General features: G+C 33.7%; 1 protein-coding gene across 1 annotated transcript in view; it reads right to left on the bottom strand.

The window, feature by feature from the left end:
- The window catches only part of ADGRB3 (adhesion G protein-coupled receptor B3), a 683,715-nt gene that overhangs the window by 300,711 nt on the left and 360,231 nt on the right, over positions 1–22,773 (bottom strand). Inside the window, exons 14-15 of the mRNA XM_069487813.1 lie at positions 9,770–9,919; positions 8,853–8,928 (exon numbers count right to left, since the gene is read on the bottom strand). Of these exons, the coding sequence (XP_069343914.1) occupies positions 8,853–8,928; positions 9,770–9,919 (226 nt within the window). The remainder of the gene's footprint in view (positions 1–8,852; positions 8,929–9,769; positions 9,920–22,773) is intronic.

Raw genomic sequence — 22,773 nt, 5'->3', positions numbered from 1 at the left:
GACTTCTTATTTTAATTAATTTTAGGTAATGTTTATACTAGACACGTATCTGTATTACTTTTAAATTGCATAGGTGGATACTCTAGTGCAAAACTTAGATGTGGGTATTCTATATAGGTGTTTGTGATATCGTTAAGCTATTTATGAAGTTCACTGGCTCTGGGAAGCAAAGTCTTCTGTAGGATGTGTTACACTGTGTCAGGTTCCCCAGGTATTTGGCCGTCTTGGTGGAAAAAGTCCTTGGTGGATAGAGTTGGCATTATGGCTTTGCTAAATTGTGTGTGTGTTTGTGGGTGTGTGTGTTTGTGGGGGTGTGTGTGTGTAAATGTGTGTATTGTAACACATTTATTAATAGAAAACATTTGCGACAGGACATTTGCCAATGCCAATTTATTTATGCATATGGTTGTGTACACCTTACTTATGTGAATAATCCCCTGGCCTTATGCCTTAATATAGTAACATGCACCTACAGGATTCATCAGTTCTGTGCATATCTTCTTCCACAAACGTATAAGCTCAATGAGGGCAAGATTAGTATCTATCATTTATATACACTCATTTGCATTATTCTTTGCACATTTTAGTACTTAAAACATGTTTGAATGTCTTGTTGAATAAACAAATACTAAACAAAATATCAAACTTTTTGCTAACTTGATTTAAAATGTAATGTCAGTATCATGGTTTTAAAATGCTTAATGAAGGAAAAATAAGCAAATTTACATTATGCAACAGCTCTCTTTCTAAAAAGTGTATAGTGTACAAAATTATCTTTAATTTATTCCATCAATTTATTCTGATTTGCATAAGTGAATAGCTGGCCCCTGATGTGCCACGTCAAGCTTTGTGATCTACTAATGCTTCCTGGCTGGGTGCACTTTGTATTCACTGCTAGGAAAGCAGATCCTACAGCCAAGTGCATTTCATGACTAAAGTATTAAAGTGTTTTCCTGTCCTTGAGATTTGTGCTAGTTGGTATATAAAACATTTAAAAATATGTGGAGTTAATCATTCAAAGAAGATCCAACTTATTCTTGACAATTTTTGCAGAGTCTTAAAGTGTTTAAGGCACATGAGCTGTATCTTAAAGAGAGTAAAAAAAAAAAAAGTGATTAAAAATTTAATCCAGGCTGGGTGCAGTGGCTCATAACCTGTAATACTAGCACTTAGGATACCTAGGTGTGGGAGGATTGCTTTAAGTCAGGAGTTCAAGACCAGCCTAAGGAAGAGCAAGACCCTATCTCTACAAAAAAATAGAAAAATTAGCTGGACATGGTGGTGGACTCCTGTAGTCTCAGCTACTCAGAAGGCTGAGGAGGAGGATCACTTGAACCCAGGAGTTTGAGGTTGCTGTGAGCTATGATGATGCCAGGGCACTCTAGCCCAGGCAACAAAGTGAGACCCTGTCTCAAAAAAAAAATGCACTCCAGCTGTCTACAAAAGACTCATTTTGACTATGAGAGCATACATAGGCTGAAAGTGAAATGATGAAAAAAATATTTCATGTAAATGAGAACCAAAAGAGAGTGAGGTTGGCCATACTTATATCAAACAAAATAGACCTTAAGTCGAAAATTGTCACAAAAGACAAAGAATGACAAAATGATCAATTCACCTGGAAGATATAACAATTAAAAATATATGTGCACCTAACAGCAGAACGCGCAAACATATAAAGCAAACATTGACAAAATCAAAGGGAGAAATAAACAGTAACACAATAATAGATTTCAATACCCCATTATAATAATGGATAGATCAACTAGACAGAAGACAAATTAGAAAACAGTGAACATAAATATTATAGAACAATTGGATCTAACAGACACATACAGAGCACTCCATAAAACAGGAGAATATACATTCTTCTTAAGTACACATGAACATGCTTGAGGAAAGATTACATCTTAGGCCACAAAGCAAATCTTAACAAATTTAGAAGACTGAAATTATATCAAGTACCTTTTCTGACTACAATGGAATGAAAGTAGGAATTAATAAAAAAGGAAAACTAACAATTTCACAAATATGTGGAAATTAAAGAACACACTCTTGAACAACCAGCGGATCAAGAAAGAAATCACAAGAAATATTACAAAATATCTTGAGACAAGTGAAAATGGAAATATACCATAACTTATGAGATGCAATAAAAACAGTACTAAGAGGGAAGGAAGTCTATAGCAGTAAACATGTACATTAAAAAAGAAGAAAGATCTCTAATCAAGAACCCAACTTTATACCTTAGAGAACTAGAAAAAGAACAAAAGCAAACCCAAAGTCAGCAGAAGGTAGGAAATAATAAATGCTACAGCTGAAATTAAAAAAAGAAAATAGAAAAATCAACAAAACTAAGAACTTGTTTTTTGAAAAAAAAAATCCACAAGACCCTTGGGTAGACCAAGAAAAACAAAGAAAATACTGAAATAACAAAAATTAGACACGAAGGAGGAGATGTTATAACTGATGTCACAGAAATAAAAAAAGGATTGTAAGAGACTATCATGAACAATTAATTACATGCCAACAAACAGGATAACCTAAACTAAATAGATAATATTTTAGAAAAATACAACCTATCAAGACTGAATCACGAAGGAAGAAAATTTCCGAATAGACCTATCTAATCAAAAACCTCCAAATAACAAAAAGCCCAGGAAACCAGAAGACTTCACTAAAGGATTCTACAATACATTTAAAGAAGAATTAATAAAAATCCTTCTCAAAGTCTTCCCAAAAATTGAAGAGTAGAGAACATTTCCAAACTCATTTTATGAGGCCACCATTATCCTGATACCAAAATCAGACAAAAATACTAAAAAAAAGAGAAAACAATGGACCAATATCCCCAAAGAATATTGATGCAAAACTCCTCAAGAAAATACTAGAAAACTGAATTTAGCAACACACTGAAAAGATTGTAACTATGATCAAGCAGGATTTAGTCCTGGAATGCAAGGATGATTGAACATATGAGAGTCAATCAATGGACTACATCACATTAACAGAATGAAGGAGAAAAACTACATGATCATCTCAAGTGATACATTTGACAAAATTCAATACCCTTTCATGCTAAAAATACTCCACACACAACTAGGAATAGAATGAAATTACCTCAACATAGCAAAGACAATCTATGTAAACCCCACAGCTAACATCATACTTTATGGTGAAAAACTGAAAGCCTTCCCTCTAAGATCAAGAATGCCCTCTCTTGCCAGTTCCATTCAAAGTAGTGCTGAAAGTCCTAGAAAGAGCAATTAGGAAAGCAAAAGGAATAAAAGGCACACAATTTGGAAAAGAAGAAGTAAAATGATCTTTGTTCTTAGATGACATGATGTTATGTGTAGAAAACTCTAAATATTACACTCAGGCACACATACACACAAATCTTTTAGAACTAATAAACAAATTCATCACACTTGCAAGATACAAAAAATCAATACACAGAAATCAATTGTGTTTCTATACATTAACAACAAATAATACAAAAAGGAAATTAAGAAAATAATCCAAAAAGGAAATTAAGAAAATAATCCAAAAAAAAAAAGAAAAAAGAAAATCATCCCATTTAAATAGCATTAAAAAGAGAAAAACAACTTATAAGTAAACTTAACCAAGGAGGCAAAAGACTTATACACTGAAAACTATTAAAATAATACAGAACTAACAGGCCACCTAAAATGTAGCCAGGCAAAATACAGTACAAAGACATTAATGGTTCAATGAGAGTTATTAAAACCACTATAGTCTTTTTCCATTTTTAGATTTATAGTTCATGTAGTTTCAAAAATTACAGCTTTCCTAATTGTTTTAAATGAACCCTTCAACTTAAATAAAACCAAATAAAATAGATGACTTCATATATTCCAGGAATTGAGAACTTCATGAAAATCTTTAAGCTAAATACCTTTGCTTTAAAAACTAAAATCATCTGACAACTGCTAAAAAGTAGGGTTGAGTTTACTTAGAGCTTTGAAATTGGTTAGAATACCAAGTTAGGTTTGCTAAGAGATGTAGAACCTAGAATTACAAAATTGCTAAGTGATAGGGATTTAAGTTCACTTTTAAAAGATGTGGCCAAATGAAGCCCAGATTTTATAAATGATACACGGACTATATAACATTACAATGTTTTATACTATTAGTCATGCCAATTTGTTATCTCTATGGATAATTTAAATTGGTAATATTTTCATGATAGGGCATTCTAAAAGGACACAGAATGTCACAAAACTACAATATTGTACTGCATAGCATAGTAAGAATGAAGAAGCAAGGTTCGAAGTTCAGGTCCTGAAGCTAACAAGCATGTGCTCTTTGGAGAGCTGACTGCCTCAGGCTGATTGCCTTCAGAGTACATTCATGTCAAAGTGATTATGTCTTCGTTTTTCTATTATTTCCAATATTATGTAGTTCAATTTCTTTTCCCATTTGTGTTTAATTCTTATAATATTAGGAATTTAAATGAGTTCCACTTCCTAAATATATAAAAAATTTCTGCATCATTTATCTTTATTATGTTAGTGCACTTGACAGGAAATTCATGTGATTTTGCATTACTGAAATTTGTTCTTTTCTTAAAAAAATAATTTTCTAACCACTATCGGCTTATAAGAACACTGTAGTTTTTATTCATCTGCATTTTTCATGGCATTTTAATACTACAGAGGAATTTACGTATAATTTTAGTTATATCCTTTACGATGTCTTTAATGTGAATTGCTACATAAAATGCATTTTTTTACAGGACTGCATTTTTTCATATGTCTTACCGGGAAATCTAAACACTGCTCACATTCTCAGAAGTATTGTGATTTTCTTATAAAACTGAAACTTGCGTTTATTAAATGATTTACAGAATGTCTTGTTTACAGCCATTTCTTGATTTCTTGGCTTGAGTATAAACTTGGATACACTTTTCTTTCTCCTTAGAGATGATTTCCTTAAAATAAATTCTTAGATGTACAATTGCTATATCAATGACAGTATACTTTCAGATCTCTTGGTATTGCCAAATTGGCCTCCAAAGAAAATGTTAAAAAATGAATTAAATTTCTCACAGCAGTTTATGAACTTGCCAGGCTATGGATGTTTGCAAATTTTTTGATGTGAGTGGGTTCGTGTGTCAGTCTTACCTCCCTCAGAGGATCCTATAGACTGGGCTGGCCAGCCTTTGTCTGCTAGGCACATAAGTGGTCATGAGGGCTGGGGGGGTGGGGGACGGTGTGTGTGACAAACTCAAGCCTTGGCACTGACAGCCTGGATTGGGAACACGGGGCCAACTCCAGTGTTCCCTGAGACTGCCCACACATGGCCACTTGCTCCTGGCTCTAAAACATTTTCTACAAAAGATACATGTATATTCACACATTATCTTAGAATTCCGTGAGTTGTACTGCTTAAAAGTATCAATATTAGCAGTATAGAGGCAGTTAGATATAGTAGAAGAGACAAGTTGAATTAGAACTGTTACCTACTAGACATGTATTCTTGGGCAGGTCACTTAAGCAATAAGAATCTCATTTCTCTCATGTATAAAATGAAATTTCTAGATGAAACTAAACTTGAACGTTACTTGCAGCATTAATATACTGTGGTTCTGTAATTTTTATCTGTCAGAAATTATTCAGAAGAAAAAGAAAAGTGGGAGGCTAAGAATAGCATATATTTAGTTTGGACTTGAGTGGAGCACATTTCTTTCAGTTGAAGTAACAATTTGAATCTTTTTAAAAGAGAAGTAACTTTAAAAGAGAAGACAGTCAAACAGTAAAATAAAAATTGCAACTTGAAGGGTAGTTGAATGTATTAATACATTAGGGTGAGAGAAGAAAAGACAGCTAAATAAAAGAGCATCAACATGCAAAATTTTCATGTCTTTCTGTGAAGGAAAATCTCTAAATTATATCTATTCAAAACATTGTATCAAGTCCTCTTTTATAGTCCTTACAAAGGATACTATGAAAATGATTATCACAAAATATAAAACAGTAAACCTAACATTATTCCGTGTTTGGGAAACTTGGCTTCAAATATTTCAACTGATAATTAGTAAAATAATCACCAAGGAAAATATTTCATGAAAATTTATAAATAACAACTAAACATAAAGAACAAATTTGTATATTTTTTCATGTTGAATAAGAAGATATTTCCTTTCTCATTGGGTTCAATTCACACAAACTTATACAATGAAATAAAATATATGTATTTTATTCCTTTGCTCCTAAAATATTTTCCTACTGTAAACACTAAACTTCTATCTACCTTATTTTTTTTTAAAAGATGGCTTATATAGGATATTCTATCAGATAGAACAATCAATTATCACAGCAAAAATTCCCTGACCCTTTAGTATTTACTAAAGACTGTTCTGGGAGTTTTGATAGTGGAGGAGATTTAAAAGAAAGTACCATTAGTGGGATTGCTGCTCAGTAAATGTTTGCTGACTGACTGAAAGGGTCACCTTTGTCCATTAAAAGGTGCATTCTTATTTAGCAGACTTATACTTGGTACAGCTATCACTAAACTTTCTGGAAGAAATTTTCGAAAAGGAGAAAAACAAGCTTGGGAATGTTTATTGGTCACATTATATTACTATATGAGATAAAAAAAAATGAGAAGTAAATGCTAGCATTTCTTTCACCTTTCAAAGAGCATGTAAACAACCATTTCATCCTGAGCATTTTATTGTCATTATTTCTAGTCGATAATCTAAATATAAATATAGTTATCCTATAGTCATTTACTGAATTACTTTATAGATAGAAAGTATGAATATTTAAAAATATTTGTAATTCTTATACAGAGCTTACTAAAGAATATGTAGAAATCTCCACAATAAAAGTAGAATTTTTGAAGTTGGAAAAAAATTTTAAAGTTTAATTCCCACAGTTTACATATAAAAATGTCAGTGACTTGCCCAATGGCCTATCTGAATCTTTTTGTGTCACAGGTGGTATTCGGGGAGCTGTGCCTACAGACTGTTCTCTGCTACATCCATTGAATCACTCATAATATATCTATTAATCTATCCATAAGCTGTAAGTGACCAACTGCCTCTACCATTATTTTTTTAGAAATATGTAACCCTAATTAAATGTTTCTTTTTATTTTTACCAGAGGGTGATATTCCTTGGGAAATTTCCATTTACCTTGACTACATAAATTTATAAAACCTAGAAAATCTTTACTTCATTTCTGTAGGTGAATGAGTTCTATGACATTATACAGAACAAGATTAACTATAATATAACTTTGCTGGATATCTAGGAGGAAAACTAATTAATAATCTAAAGCATTTTATATTGAATATTTTATTTGCATTCACTGTATACCTCAGAAGTAAATAGGGTGAATGTATTTCTATTTTAAAGTTGAACTGAAGGCAGAAGATTGTTGAGTGACTAGACCGGTTTATAAAACTCTTGTCATGTTAAATTAAAATTAAAACACAGGTCATCTGATTTTAAGTTAATGTCTAGTCTAGAATTCTTAAAAAAAAAATCTTTACACAAATGGACTCCCTGTGGAAATAAGTGTATAACTTTGGTTATCTGGGCACTTTTAATTGTAGCACATCTCTCCTCAAATAAACATCATATGCAAAGATAAAGGCAATGTGACTATGAATAGATTTTATCTGTAACTGTACATACCAATAAGTCTTAATAAAATCAGTGGAAAAGTTTAGACTAAGCCCAAGTAGTTTCAAAAATTTTTTATTAGCGAAACCAAACCAAACACAAATCTATCCAAATTTAAGAAGCCCAAATTTCATCCAAAAGAGAAGGGAGTTAAAGAAAATTCAACTTCTTATGGTTGTCTCTATGGTTGAAAGAGAACCTACATTGCATACATCGGGGCTCAGGATGACTTACCATCTATATTAATAACGTGCCACACAGAAAGATTTTTCTCTAAGGAATCACGACTAGTTACTACTGCTTCCTTGGAAGATGTTTTTCTGCTGGACTGAACTCTAATTGGTTCTATTTATTAAACTATTTGTTGTACCCTTGGTATAACTGTTCACATCCTTCATATTCTATCCTCCCTAAAAACTCAAAGCTTTATTTATGAGGGTGTGAGAAAGAGTTCAGTTCAACTGGGACTGTGTTTAACTAAAATGTAACTTTGTCTCAATCCTCCAAAATGAAGTGGTGTAGAGGAAACAGGTAATTGCCAGGGGTAACAATATAATCTAGAGAGATGTGAACAATGTTTTCTGTGAGATTTGTTAAAGGAGATAAGACAGTAGAGCAAATAAATGAATGTTGGTAGAATTACTATTTATAATTTTGTTAACGTCTGAGAGGAAAGAAATCAATGCCCTTCTGCCAAAAATAGTCCTCTAAATGAACAGCCCCTTTTCTTAACATAGTTGTAATTGAAAATTTATTTGAAAGCAAATTGAGATCTTGTGCAAATAAAGAAGAAAACCGTGTCCTCTCAGCCATGATGACACTCCTTTAATTTTATATAATGTTGATGAACAGTACCATTAGCTACAAATAGAGAAAACAGATTAATTTTACAATGACCCATTCTATTATGTGGATTTGGGATTTTTCTTTCTTACTTTCTCTTTTTTTCAGTTGAAGGAAAGTCATGATTAGTTACAACAGAATTGCAGGGCTATAATCAGACACGAAAATTGTCTTTTTAGTTGTTTTTACATGCATAATACGCTAATAACCTGTTCATTAAATTGGTATTTTCTACTTCATTTAAGAAAAAGCCCTTTGTATTATCAAAGCTTGTTTGACTATTTTCATAGAATGAGCTATAATCACATTTTGGAATGATTTACAAAGATTACAACAGCTTATTACTTTGCAGCTTACCTCAAAGTGGGCAAAATTAGATCTAAGTTTTTGTATAGGACTGCTCCAAGAACAAATACAGATGATTCATCTAATTCTAGAAAGAATAAAATTAAAAATATTAGCAAAACAGCAAGAACAAAACTATATCTTATAAAACTTTAAACTGTTAGTTACAAGGGGATTTCAGTACTTGATGCAAAGGAGAAGCTGGGTAGAAGAAATGCATTCCTAACCATGCATGCTATCCCACACACCCTGCACATTAACATGTGTTTTTGATGGTTTTGTGTCAGGAAGTAATTTTCCTTTAGCAGGCTAAGACAAGAATCTGATTTAGTTTCTGTTAAAGAGTTTATATTCCCAATGATATGGGGAAAGAAAGCTAATTCTCTTTTAGAGCATTACCTTTTAGGATCAAAGTCTCCAAAGAGAGAATTAAGAACGCAATGTCACTTTTGAAAAGAGCCATTAGTTTTAGAGCCCATTGAAAATGTTATTAAAAGTTAATTTTTTCTTAAATTTGTTTTTATATGCCAAAATAATACCTTCAAACCAAAGCACATTTTTTTTCTGTGAGGCAGAAATAAAAGTGACTTTGTATAGAAAATGCAACACATTTCAATACCTAAGTTAAAATACTTGGCCACATGCTTTACATTGGGAAAAGATCATCAGCATTGAAAATTGATCATGTCAAGCTCCGGCAATAATTTGAACTTGTTTTTTTTATTTTCCATTTTAATAGATACTTTTTTTCCAATAAGCTCAGAGATTTAGAAACCAAGCGTAAGTTGTCTATATTTACAAAATTAGTTTAGAATCATCATTACCGACTATTTTCAAATTGTTTAATGTACGAAGATTTATACTAGTATCTCATTAGATGTCCTTGTCACAGATGTTTTGTTTGAGCTCAAATTATTTCACATACTTACCTTTTGATGACACAGGAGTGAAAATGCTTTTTGGAATGACTACCCTATCTTCCGAGTTTCTTGCCCAGTCAACCATTCCCTTCCGTCCTTTCATTGGGAAGTTGATGTCTGTTAGAACAGAGGCTGCAGGAAGTTTCTGAATGCTAGCCACTAGTTAAAAAGAGAAATAATAATGTCAAGTAATCTTGCTTTACTTTGTAGTGTAATCGAAATCGATCAACATAAACCTTGAAGTATATTCAAAATAAAATTTCAAGTCAAAATGACATTTATCAGAGCAACAAACTAGACTATATCTCATTTTTATATAATATTTTTCATTAAGGTTGCAGATGCTTTCACTTATCCTTCTAGGTTTTTGTTGCTTTCAGCAGGAATCATACAATGATGTTCAATGATGGAGTGGATATTATGAGAGTATCAACAAGTACTTCTATACTGGTTGTTCATGGTAGGTCTCCATCCCAAGTGTTAGAAGTTCATATTGTATGAAATAGACTGACATTTGCATTTAAACCTGAATTTTGTGTTGAGAACAAATTTTCTGCATTTTCTTCAGAACAAATTTTTCATAGATTAGATGGGCTACTCTGAAGACATGGAGAACAAAGCCATATTGCTCTGGGAGACAGAACTGTCAGAATCTAAACAGTAAAGTACCAATAATGTCATAACTACAGAACCAAATAATATGCAGATGCATTCATCAAATTGATTAATAATAACAAATAATACTTAAGACTTTCCCCTAAAATTAAAATTAAAAAGTAGTGAAAGTATATACATTAATGGAGAATTGTATCTTTACTAGCAATAAGTATAATATATCTGAAAAAAATCATGAATGATATGTTTAGTAATGTCTGAATATATTTTTATTCTATGAAGTAGTTATATACACATTTGTATAAAATTTTATTATATATGTATAGTAAAATTATGATAAATACTTATGCACTTACATATTATATACATTTTCAATTACGAAGTGTAATTTGTAAAACTTTTATGTAGGTCCATGCTTGTACTACATTAAAGCTTCAAGTGTCCCTTGGAGGATTTAAATGGAAAGATGACAAGGAAACTGTAAAAGCTATCACAACGGAAAAGCTAAAGTAAAAAAACCTATTAGGCTCCTCATAAGATTTCATTTGAAGGAATTTGTAATTTAAATTGAGAGGATGAAAATTAAGAGTTTAACATTATTATTTGTATAAATATATTACTGCACCACTAGCTTCGTTTCACATTAAATTGGTTATATATTATTGCATCACATTAGTGAAATTGTACTTTATTAAAGCTCTTTCAGGCTATTACACAATCCATTATCAGCATAGGATGGAATTTCATTTGGCTTGTAATTTGACATACTAAGCTTAAAAATGTATTTTGTAACTAAATGTTGAAGGAAAGAAGATACTGGGTAACATATAAATTAGTTATGGATGCTGAATGCTGTTTTTAGATAACAGCTCTAATTATTCTAGTTTATTTACATTCTAAAACAATATCCTTTTTGCTACCAATATAACCCAGTCCATACCTGCTAAAGGATCCAAGTCCCTGCTGTATACAAATGGACAGGTAAGCAGCACATTAGCAGCACGTTCTTTCTTGAGTCTCCTAAGCTTTATTCAACATGCAAAACTAAGTACATCTACTTTCAAATTCTTTGACTCTAATTTTGGTTGTTTTGAGGTTTAGAAGAAATTTGTTTCACCTCTGCTCTAAAAACTGAAGAAATAAAGTTTTCTGACTGTAATACAACTGGTTTCTATTATTAATATAAAGGAAAATAAATAAGAGATAAATTATTGGACTCTGAGGTCTAATAATTTTTCTGTTTCAATACAAATGGAATAGAAAACAAACAAACAAACAAAAAGAAATAAAAAATGGAGGAAGTATATTCTGTATCAACTATATATTACTTTACCCTTAATAAATGCTAGCCTAACACCATACTCATAAAACTATAAATTGATATAGTTATACATTCATGTATCTCACTTTATGAAGGACATTAATTCTTCACCTAGAGGTACATTAGCTGTTAAATTATGACTATATGGATTAGACTTGTACTTTTGAACATAGTCTAGATTAAAGAAATGTAAAAATCAATTAGGAGCAGTAATTTGTGCAACAAGTCCTTTAAATTGTACTAGTCTCTAGCACGGGGAGTTTATTCGTTAATTATACTAGGAATGTCTTGGGTTTTTTTTAAATATTAAAAGCATACATAAGTTTCAAGTGGTTTGAGATTTTTGCCTAGATGGTAACTAAGTTACTGGAATATGTCTTTGTTTCTTGAGTTATTATATTTTTAATTTATTTTTAATTAGAAAATCAAAATTGAATATATTTATCACATACAGCATGTTGTTTTGAAATATATATACATTCTGGAATAGCTAAATTGAGCTAATTAGCATACACATTACCTCACATACCTTTCATTTTTTGTGTGTGATGAGAACACTTAAAATCTACTCTCTGAGCAAAGTAGTTCATAAAGCAAGATTATACTTTCAATAAATCCATTATGAAAAAGATATGACTTAATAGACTAATGGGATTCAAATGCTACTCTTCATGTTATCAATATACATGTTCTTTAAAATATGAAACATTTAAAATGATATATATTTACCTTGAACCTAGCTAGGCAGATATCTAAGACGACATTGTGATTCTCCATGACCCCTAAGAGATCAATCAGAAAATCTATTTCCTTATAGCAAATGAAATTTAAAGGTGACTTTTGCTTCCTTCTTTCAGTCCCTATTCCAGACACATGGATCAATCCATGAGGATTGAGGAATTGAGGAATCCCTTTCCTTCTTCACTGACTTTAACTGTTCAAAACCCCTAGGTAAAATTTAGATGCAGTTACAGTCTTTAGGGAAATGGGAAGCTCATATTTTAAGTGAATACCAAAGAGGTCAGCTTTAAAAATTAATGCCTTAAACTACATCTGAGTAAATATCTGCCTCATGCTGACAAACGGACACAAAAGTGCACAATCTACATACCCTGCTTCTGTAACAACTGCTGAATTAAACCAGTCATTGTGGGTGTTTAGATGATGGAGCAACTTTCCTCAAAAATTGAAAATCTTTCTTACAGAAGATTAAAGTGCTTAAAATAAATCTCAAAGGACTCAGTATCCCTGAACAAACAGGCACATCTTGAATGCTCCAAGAGTTACCCTAAATTCACTGTATCATGTTTTCATTACAACATTACATTTGATTTCTTATGCAATAAAAATAGGTGACTCATCACTAATAAACCTGGGAGCAAAACCAGCTGCACTTCCATTTTGCAATTTTAATACTTCCATTTTGAATTTGGATAGGCAGCATACAATTCCTTTGAGAGCATCATGCCTTTTATTGGCCAAGCTCTCGAAGGACTCAGGTTCAGTATAGATTTCTGTTCATCAGAAAGTGTAAGGGAATTTTTGCAGATGGGTCTCGAAGCACATGAGCCATTTTTCCTGGTAACCATTGAGCACTTCTTTCATTAAACAATGCAGAATAAAGTTCTAACCTTGTTCTTGAGGGAAATCATGATGTTTTAACCCTTTGCCCTTACTTAGGTCCTGGAGCATGAGGATTCTGTCTTATTTATCCTTGTATTGTGAATGGTCCACATAAAAATTGGAGGCAGTTAATCTAATACATTGATTACATTTCAGGAAGGAATGGAGGGCATAAGGAAGGAAAAGGCTAGCAGGAAGAAAGCAGGAGTGTCTGGATGAGGCCTGCAGAGATTAGCAAAATGGACAAAGGCCAAAAAAGAACAGTAGTCACTGGAGTGGCTTGCATGTGGACTTTGGATCTGGACCCTGGATTCAAATCTCTGATTTTTTAGGGTAACCATACAACCTAGTTTTCACAGGTCTGTTCTGGTTTACCTTTGCTGTTATGTGTAATTATTAAAAGCATCCCCTATCAGTCTCAAAAGTCTCAGTTTGGAAGATAAATTACATGTTCATCTTCTAAGTTATGTGACTTCAAGCAAATTACCTAGCCTCTCTGTGCCTGAATTGTCTTCTGTAATATGAGAATAATAATATTGTCTACCTCTGGGGGCTGTTGTAGGAGGAAATAAGTTACTGACAAGAGCTGAGAGTAGTGCGTCTGTTAACAGTGTCTGGAGCTTGGATGGTCCTATGTAAATGTTGCCTATTATTATCGGAGCAGGTTTTCCCATAGTCAAATCCAAGGGAACTTCCCCCACTATGTGTTCATATCATATGATAAAGTATTCGACTTTCATAGCAAACGTTATCTTTTTGTGGTCCCTCAGTGACTCTAGACATGAGATTATGTATTCAAAACTTTATGTTGAATATATTCATATAACCAAAGGCAGGAACCACACTTAAAATAAATAGAGCTCATCCTTTAGTACTTAAATGTACCACTTAGGGAGTTGAATAAGGGTTTCTTTTTACTCAGCCTTGTTTCTTTTTCTTTTATTTTTTCCTTCCTCCCTTCCTTTCTTCCTCCCTCCCTTCCTCCTCCCTTCCTTTTTTCCTTCCCTCCTGATAGATTCTGCCAGAGGGAAGAGCCTGCTTTCTCTGGTTATTCCAGTACACAAGGTTAGCTAGGTTAAAAATATATTGCCTCAACAGAGTAAGAGAACTACTGCATCATGAATGATAAATTCAGTATTTCCATTGCAGCTAAGACCACAGACTACAAAGAGCACTTCAAAAGCACTACTTTTAAGCATTGACCTAAGTGTTAATGCCACAAATCAAATTCTTTAGCACGCGATGTGCTGTAAATGATTAGAGGAAACACCCAGGCAATGGCACCTTATAACCATAAACAACCGTGTAAGGGGATACAGAAGTTTAAGGGCTGCCCTAAAATCTGCCCTTTTCATTGTTTCCTTATATTGATGTTTCTAATATAGTTGAAGTTTGCATCATTTTTCATGTTGATTCAGAGGGAACAACTTAAAAACTGAGTCTTGATTCATCAATATTAGAAAATTGCCCAGTAATAAAAATGGAATTGCTTGTGGAAAACATCGCTCAATATTAATAGATGGTCACCTGCACAGTTTTGAAATTCTGTAAGAAAAATATGGGGTTGGGGAGAATGATGCATTATTGCCTCAGTGTGTTAGAAAGCACCTATTAGTCTTGCCAGTGTATCCCTAACAAACAGATAGAGACTGAGCCAAGTCTGCATGTAGTATGACCCCTGTGGCATTTAACATTAAAAAAAACCCCATGATTTTTATATTTATATAGCAATGCTGGCTGAGTCCCTCGTAAAATATTGAGGGCCCTTGGGAAAAAGAAAAGGATAGCTGACATTTATTAAAAACTTGTATGACCTTGATACTCTTCGTTTATTCCTTAATTAATTCAACAAGTATTTATCAAATGCCTCCTCTGTGCTAGGCACTTCTCTTATCACAGTACTTGTTCAGATGCTTTACACATGATATCTTATTTAATATTCAAAACATCCCCATGAGGTATTTTTATTATCAATATCCTTATCATTATCATCAGGATGCTCATTATACAAATGAGGGAGCAATCTCTGTTTAAGCTACTTCCCTCAGGTCATAAGTGGGAACATGACTTGAATCCCAGTATACCTACTCAGAAGTCCATGATTTTGCGCAGTGTGGTGCAGTTTGATTTTACCTAACAAATTAATGGCAAATTTATTTTGCCTCATTGCATTATTTTTCACTAATTATGTAAGGCAGCAATAATGATCTTATTTGAAGAAATAAAACACCATATGTCTGTCAGGAGATCAAAACTAGATACCGCTGAAGAATGGTGGTTATCAAAAGGGGGTATAGATACCCAGTTTTAATTTGCCTGGCATAGTCTTTATGTTCTAACATTTCTATGAAAACTCATGATTTGGGATTTTGCAGCAGTATAGATCTACTGCTATAGATCTATAGCAGTGATCTATAGGAAACATTCAGATGTTTATACAGACAGATTTTTAGTTGTTCTTCTCTATACTTGCTTCCCTCATTTATTCTGTCTTCTTTCCCAAAAGGCTGGGATTGAAATGTTGAGGGCCACAGAGAAGGAACAGGACTGCAGGAGAGTAACAGGTAGCCATCACCTCCCTGGAGATAAAGCAGCCAGGCAGGGGCCTCCGCAGGGCCCACGGTGCTCTGAGAGAGAGCTCCACCAGCCCCATCTCCACCATCACCCTCACACAGTTTAAGGTCCCCAAATCCCAGCAGCTTCCTCACACAGAGATTCAGATGAGAAACACAAACAATCATCCCATTAGGAGTTTATAATTTTTTTTTTTTTTTTTAGAGAAAGAGCAGTATTCTCTGATACTCAAAACTAAAAGGGCAGTCAGAAAGTACCTACGTGGCATTTTAAAGGTTATTTTTTCAACTTACTAGTTTCTAATGATGTATTATACATATTAAAACATTAAATAATTAACCATTTTGCATATTCTTTTCTGGCATCAAAATGGCAAAAACATTTGTGAGTCATCAGGTTCAAATTCTGTTTTTTATCCAAAGCCATACACGTGACTTATGTTCAAGATGAATTGTCTCAACCAAGCGTATGGCTTGAAAGCTAAAAATAAAGTTTTATTGGAACACAGTCACACCCACCCATTTACATATTGTAAAAATTGTCAGAATCAAAATGGAGTCACTTGTGTCAAAAAACAAAAAAACAAAAAACTGACAAATAGTTCAGGGGACGGCCATGAAGAGAGGGTTTTCATGCATAAATTCCTGATAACAAGAACAATCCCAAAAGACTCTGCAAAAACCACAACCTTGCAGAGAGGTCATCACGACCTTACACAAAAATATACTTTTGCAATGACGTCTGTCCAGTAACTGTCCAACTCCAGATGGGCACCACTCTTGTTACTGATCCTTGTAGTCAAGGATAATTATCTCAAAAAATGAAGTAATCCTCCTCAATTTCCCTTTAAAAACCTTTGTCTTCCTTTCCTTTTCTGAATACACACATAGTTTACTATGGCATGCATATTCACATTGCAATTCACACTCCCGAATGAACATCATCTTCTTTCAGAAAGCCTCTCTCTCTCTGTCTGTTATCTACCTTCACAGTAGTATTCCCATCTGTTTACATGTTATAATGGCAGAGTTGAGTCGTTGCAATGGAGACTCTGCAGTCCACACACAAATCCTAAGGTAATTTCCTATCTGGCCCTTTAGTGAAAGAATTTGCCTGTCCGGGTCCTCAACATAGAGTAGTCCCCCCCAGTAGCTGCAGGGGATAGGTTGCAAGACCCCTGACATATGCCTGAAACCACAGATATAACTAAACTAAATATATACTGTGCACAAATTTCTTTTTCCTTCTTCACAGCTTCACAGATAAAAGATTCATTCTTACTAGAGATCTTAGCAATCACAGTATACAATTATTTTTTTCTTTCCTTATTAATCAAGAATTTTCACCTTTTTACTTAAAGGAAGCACTTTATGGCTTCTCTGTGGCATATCTGAATTGCCAGCATCACTACTCTGGTACTTTGGGGCCTTCTTAAATAAAATAAGGGGTACCTGAACACAAGCACTGCCATACCCCAATGGTAAATCTGATAAATGTGCTGGTTACTAAGTGCCTAATGGCTGGGCAGCATAGACAGTGTGGATACACTGGACAAAGGGATGGGATGATTCACACCTAGTGCAGAATGGAGTAGAGTGTTGTGAGATTTCATCTTGCTACTCAGAATGGCATGCAATTTAAAACATATGAATTGTTTATTTCTGGAATTTTCTGCTTAATTGTGGACCATGGGTGACTGCCTATAACTGAAACTTTGCAAAGCAAAACCTCGGGAAAGCAGAGCCTATTGTACTTAAAAAGAGGCTATTTTTGAAGATGACAATTTTTCTTCAGAAAGAAATATAATTTCATAGTTACATCATTTATTGTATTATCTAGTCCATATTTTTTCTGACTACCTTATTCTTTCCATGTTACACAGAATATAATGGGCAGATTTAAGCTGATTACACCAGTTTTCTTTCAGTTTTCAAAAAGAATACGTTTGTGATCTTTTAGAAACAGATACTTATAAATGATCATCTTCTATACACAAGTCGTTTGTACTTGAATTCTAACGTGAACACAAAATAAAATGTAATAGGGGAAATCATTTTTCTGTGTGTACCTGAAAAGTAAAGACAAATCAATATAAAAACTTCTTTAGAAAATAAATCCCCCCTCTTTCCTCAATCAGTAAGGTTCAAAAAAAAAAAAAAAAGCATTTCTGCAGAGGAAAGAGAATTAAGTGATAACTAACCACAAGTATAAGAGAAGGAAAGCTTTTGTGTATAGAGCATTATCAACTCATTCTTTCCATGGTTGTGTGTGTTTATGATATTGTTTTGATATTCAGGGTTGATTAAACCTTATTAGAGAAATAATTCAGGAATCCATGAGAAGTCAGGCACCAAGGCAGGCAGAAAACAACAACTGGAGGCAACAATACAAGGGCTTCCCAAGACAGTGAATCATCCATTCCCAGAAGAGCAGTAACAATGGGAAGTGCTATAATTTGACAAGAGAAAAGAGATCATTGCAGACTGAAGAGTTCATTCTGTAAATTTATTTATCCAACAAATCTCTATGGAGCCCCCAGAGTGTTCCAAGGACCATCCTACCACTGAGAATTTAACAAGTGAACAAGATACACAAAGTCTTTGCCCTCAAAGAGCTCATGGTCTAGTAGGGAATACACCAAATTGTTAAGTGAATAAACAGTTCAGATAATTTCAGATGGTGATAGGTCCCATCATGAAGGAAATGACTGAAAATGCTGAGCACGGTTAGTTGGCCTAGGAAGCCCTCTGTGTCTCAGTACTTCCACACTGTGGTTTGACAGACAAGAACAACTAAGGGAGAGGTAACCTCCTGTGGAGACTCAGAGTCTGGACCAAGGTGTGAAATATTCCGGAAGTATCAGAATGGTGAAAAGAAAGAAAAGTACATTCTGAGCAGAAGAAATGGCATGAACAAAGGTATGAGACAAGGAAACTTAAGATGTCCTAGAGAAATAGTAATGTTTATTTATAGGACAGAGTGTTTAGTTGGCGGAAAAGACTGAAAATGATACTGTAGGCTAAAACGTCTGGATCTGAAGAGTGATCAAATTTAGAACATGGAGACGTAAATTGAATGTCTTTTTATTAGAAGTAATATTTAATAATGTGGACATGGTTAAGTTTTCTTAAAGAGAGAGTATAGTGGACATATTCGTTCATTCAACAAATACTGAGTACCCATTACATGCCAGACACAGTTCTGGGCACCAGAAATACACGTATGAACAAAGCAGTAAAGTCCCTGCCATCATGGGACTGGCATAGTGTTTGGAAAGAGACAGACAAGGAACAAATAAACAAAACTAGGTAGAACATCAGTCATAATACGTGATAGGAGAGAGAATGATGGGTTAAGGTTGGAAAGACACACTGAATATAGAAAGCTTCTTTGGTAAGCTGCCATTTGTGTAGACAGCTGAAGGAAGTGAGGTGGGAGCTATGCAGATACTGAGAAAATGACAGAAACATGTCAGAAATGTAACTTATGAAAGACTCACTTCTGAGGATAAAGAGAAATAAACAGGAAAAGACACCAAAAATAAAGTGTGAGGGGGAGGGGGAAAGAGAGAAAAGAGAAAACCACAATAGTAAACTAACTCAGAGAAGGCATAGTTTAATAATGAAGAGGCTTTATAAAGATTACGTAGAATGAAGAACAGCCATTGGATTAAAAAAAATGAAATCTGTACTCTAAAATTAAGTTTAGATCACACTTTGTAGTAGGGGCTGGCAAACTTTTTCTATAAATGGCCAGAAAGGAAATATTTTCAGCTTTGTGAGCCATCAGAATCTGCTGGAACTACCTGACTCTGCTGTTATGATGTGGAAGCAGCCATGAGCAATTCATAAATGAATGGTCATGCAAGGAAATATAGTATTTAATTGTATACGCAAAATTACTTGCATGACCAGTCTTGTTGTTCTTTAATTCAACAAATGTTTATTGATCAGATTTTTCATTTTCCACCACCAAAGTACTTTCTTCCCTAGACTCCCTCATCTTACTAAAAGGTACTGACATGCACTTAGACATTCAAATCAAAAACTGGTGTGGGGGGTGGCCATCCTTTACTTCTGAATTTTCTCACCACCTACAACCCACCCATCAACACATCCTCTAGGTATTATTGTGGAAAGTGTCTTGATACACCTGCACTTCTATCTCTACTCTATATCCTTCTGGAAGCCACCAGAATCTCTCACCTGAACTAATTCAAGAGCATTCTGATTGGACTTCTTTAGTCTATTCTTGTCTCCTTCTGCTCTCAGAAACCAGTTATCTTTTTAAAATATAAAGCAGATCCTGTTTTTCCCTTACTTGAAATAATTCAATGGCTGTCCAGCGCTCTTAGAATAAAATCCAAATCTTGTACCATGGTCTACAAAGCTCTCCGTGGTTTGGCTTCAGTCTGTCTCCGCAATCATATACTTGGCTGTCTTGTTTGCTAACCACGATCAAGATGCGCAGATCTTTTTTGTTTATACCACAGGGCTTTTCGTCTCTAACTAGAACATTCTTTCCTTATTGTCATCCTTACATCTCTGCTAAGTTGTTTTTTCCTTAGCTCGGTCTGTCCTAACCACCCTATCTAAAGAGATCCAAGTCTCTGTTTCTCTATATTACATCATCCTGTTTTTACATAGACTTACTCATTTTCTGCCTCCCACACTAGATTATAAGTTTCAAAAGGAGAGGCATTTTCCCTAATTACTGTTGTGTGCTAGGATCTCAGCACATAGTGGGTTTGTTACAATAGCTATCCATATTTTTTAAATAAATGAAGTTTACTGAGGGCTTAATAGGAGGAAGGTGGTTAATATGATAAACCTTGGAGTCAACCAGACCTAGTTTTCCATTTACTTTGTGAATATTGGCAAGGTATTTAATTGCTATTCAGTTCGACCATTTGTAAAAAATCAATAGCTTTCCATGAGGATTAAGTCAGAAGCAGTTATCTCACTTCTTACATCCAGTAAGACCCACTATATGCCAATTCCTTTTTATCTTCCTCTGCCTTAACAATTCTCTGCCTTGCATAAAATACTGTGGACAATTAGACTCCTTACTCAAACCAGAAATCAGTAAGTTATTCTTGGCATGTCCATATCCACACACCCTGAATCCAGTTCATCACTGTGCTTACTGTTTCACATTTAAAACACAGATTAATGTTGACTCCTTATCCCCACCTTGACTGTCACACATTAGTCTATCAAATCCTTCCTAAATTAAAGCATCACTATGTTCCCCACTTCCATTTTTGTGCCTTTCCAATTCACTCTCCACACCTCAGTCAAAATAGGTTTTAAGCATAAATTGAATCATGTCACTCCCAGTGATTTCCTGTTACTCTTGTATAAAATACAAAATCCTTTCCAGTGTGTATCCCTGACCTGGTCTTTGACGTCCTCTTCAGTGTTAGCTCATGACTTTTCCCATTGACAACTACTTTCCAGTCACAATGGCACCCTTTCATTTCGTACCAACTCCTCTTTGGCTAATTATTACGGAACCATCAGCTCTTGGCTTAATTGTAGAATTTTAGCCACTTTATCTTATGAAAGAGAAATCATGGGTTCTATGCTTTTTCAAAATAAGAAAAACTGAAGTATGTGTTCTTAAACAAATGTAATCTTTTGAAGAAAGAGGAGGAACAAATAGCAATAACAGAAGACACCATTCACTAAGCATTTAAGTGCTAGTAGCAGCACATTACCTCATTTGATCCCACAATACACTTTGAACCATGTACACTTAATCCCATTTTATAGATTAATTTTGGATCATTATGAAGCAAAAATAATCTTTAGATCCTTCAGGTATTCCAATAGAGATTCATGAGTTTATAGTTGGAATTATAAGCAAACTACAAATTTTGAAAAATTAATACATCAACTCTATATTTGCAAACATCATTTCTTTTTCTTCTCAAGCAACAGACAACCAAAGTTCAGAAAACAATTTTGGTCTTTGGAGATTATCAAATCAAAAATCAAAAAATCCTCAAAATAAACAATAGTTTACTCTCCCCATCTCCCTCTACACAAATATATACTCTAAGATCGAACTGAGTGTTTTACTATAGTGAATTACATGTAGTTAAAAAGAACATAAACACTAATTATAATTTTTGCAAATATAGAGTTGATTCATTAAACTTTTTCCCCTATGTTTTCTTTTTTTTAATTTCAGAATATTATGGGGGTACAAACACTTTGGTTATATATATTGGCTTTAAGCAAAAAGAACAAATTGGGAGGCATTAATCTACCAGACTTCAAGCTATACTACAAGGCTACAGTAACAAAGACAGCATGGTACTAGCACAAGACAGAGACATAGACCAATGGAACAGGACTGAGAATCCAGATATAGAACTAATGGATCAGATTTTATTTGAATTTCAGAATATATATTTGGGAATATAGCCTATTAACCAAGATAAATCATTCCCTTACAAACTCTTCAGTCCCTACAATTATAATATTCTATTTTGTAGTAATATTCTATTCAAGGCATTCAACTATGCCTTGAATACAATCCTGTCCAGTATATTAAATTACACACGCTTTAAATATTATTATTGTAGGATTCTCAATTCAGCTTAACTTTAAAAAAAAAAAATCTTCATTCTTTAATGTAACTTTAAAAAAACTCTAATTTTCCCCTAAACCCATAGTAGGAATTTTAATGATATCTAACACAGTTGCATTTCTGGTTCAAATACTAATAAATATTTGAGAAAATAATATATAATACATATATGCCACAGACAAAAACAGAAGACCAAATTAAAGAAAACACATTAAACTAGCCAATGTAGAAATTATTTACATTTTTTTTAAATGTAAATAATTTCTACATTGGCTAGTTTAAT

This window comes from Eulemur rufifrons, chromosome 15 (assembly GCF_041146395.1).
Source record: "Eulemur rufifrons isolate Redbay chromosome 15, OSU_ERuf_1, whole genome shotgun sequence".
NCBI classification, from domain to species: Eukaryota; Metazoa; Chordata; class Mammalia; order Primates; family Lemuridae; genus Eulemur; species Eulemur rufifrons.
The sequence above is the reverse complement of the archived record's forward strand: the minus strand, read 5'-3'. Positions and strand labels throughout refer to the sequence as shown.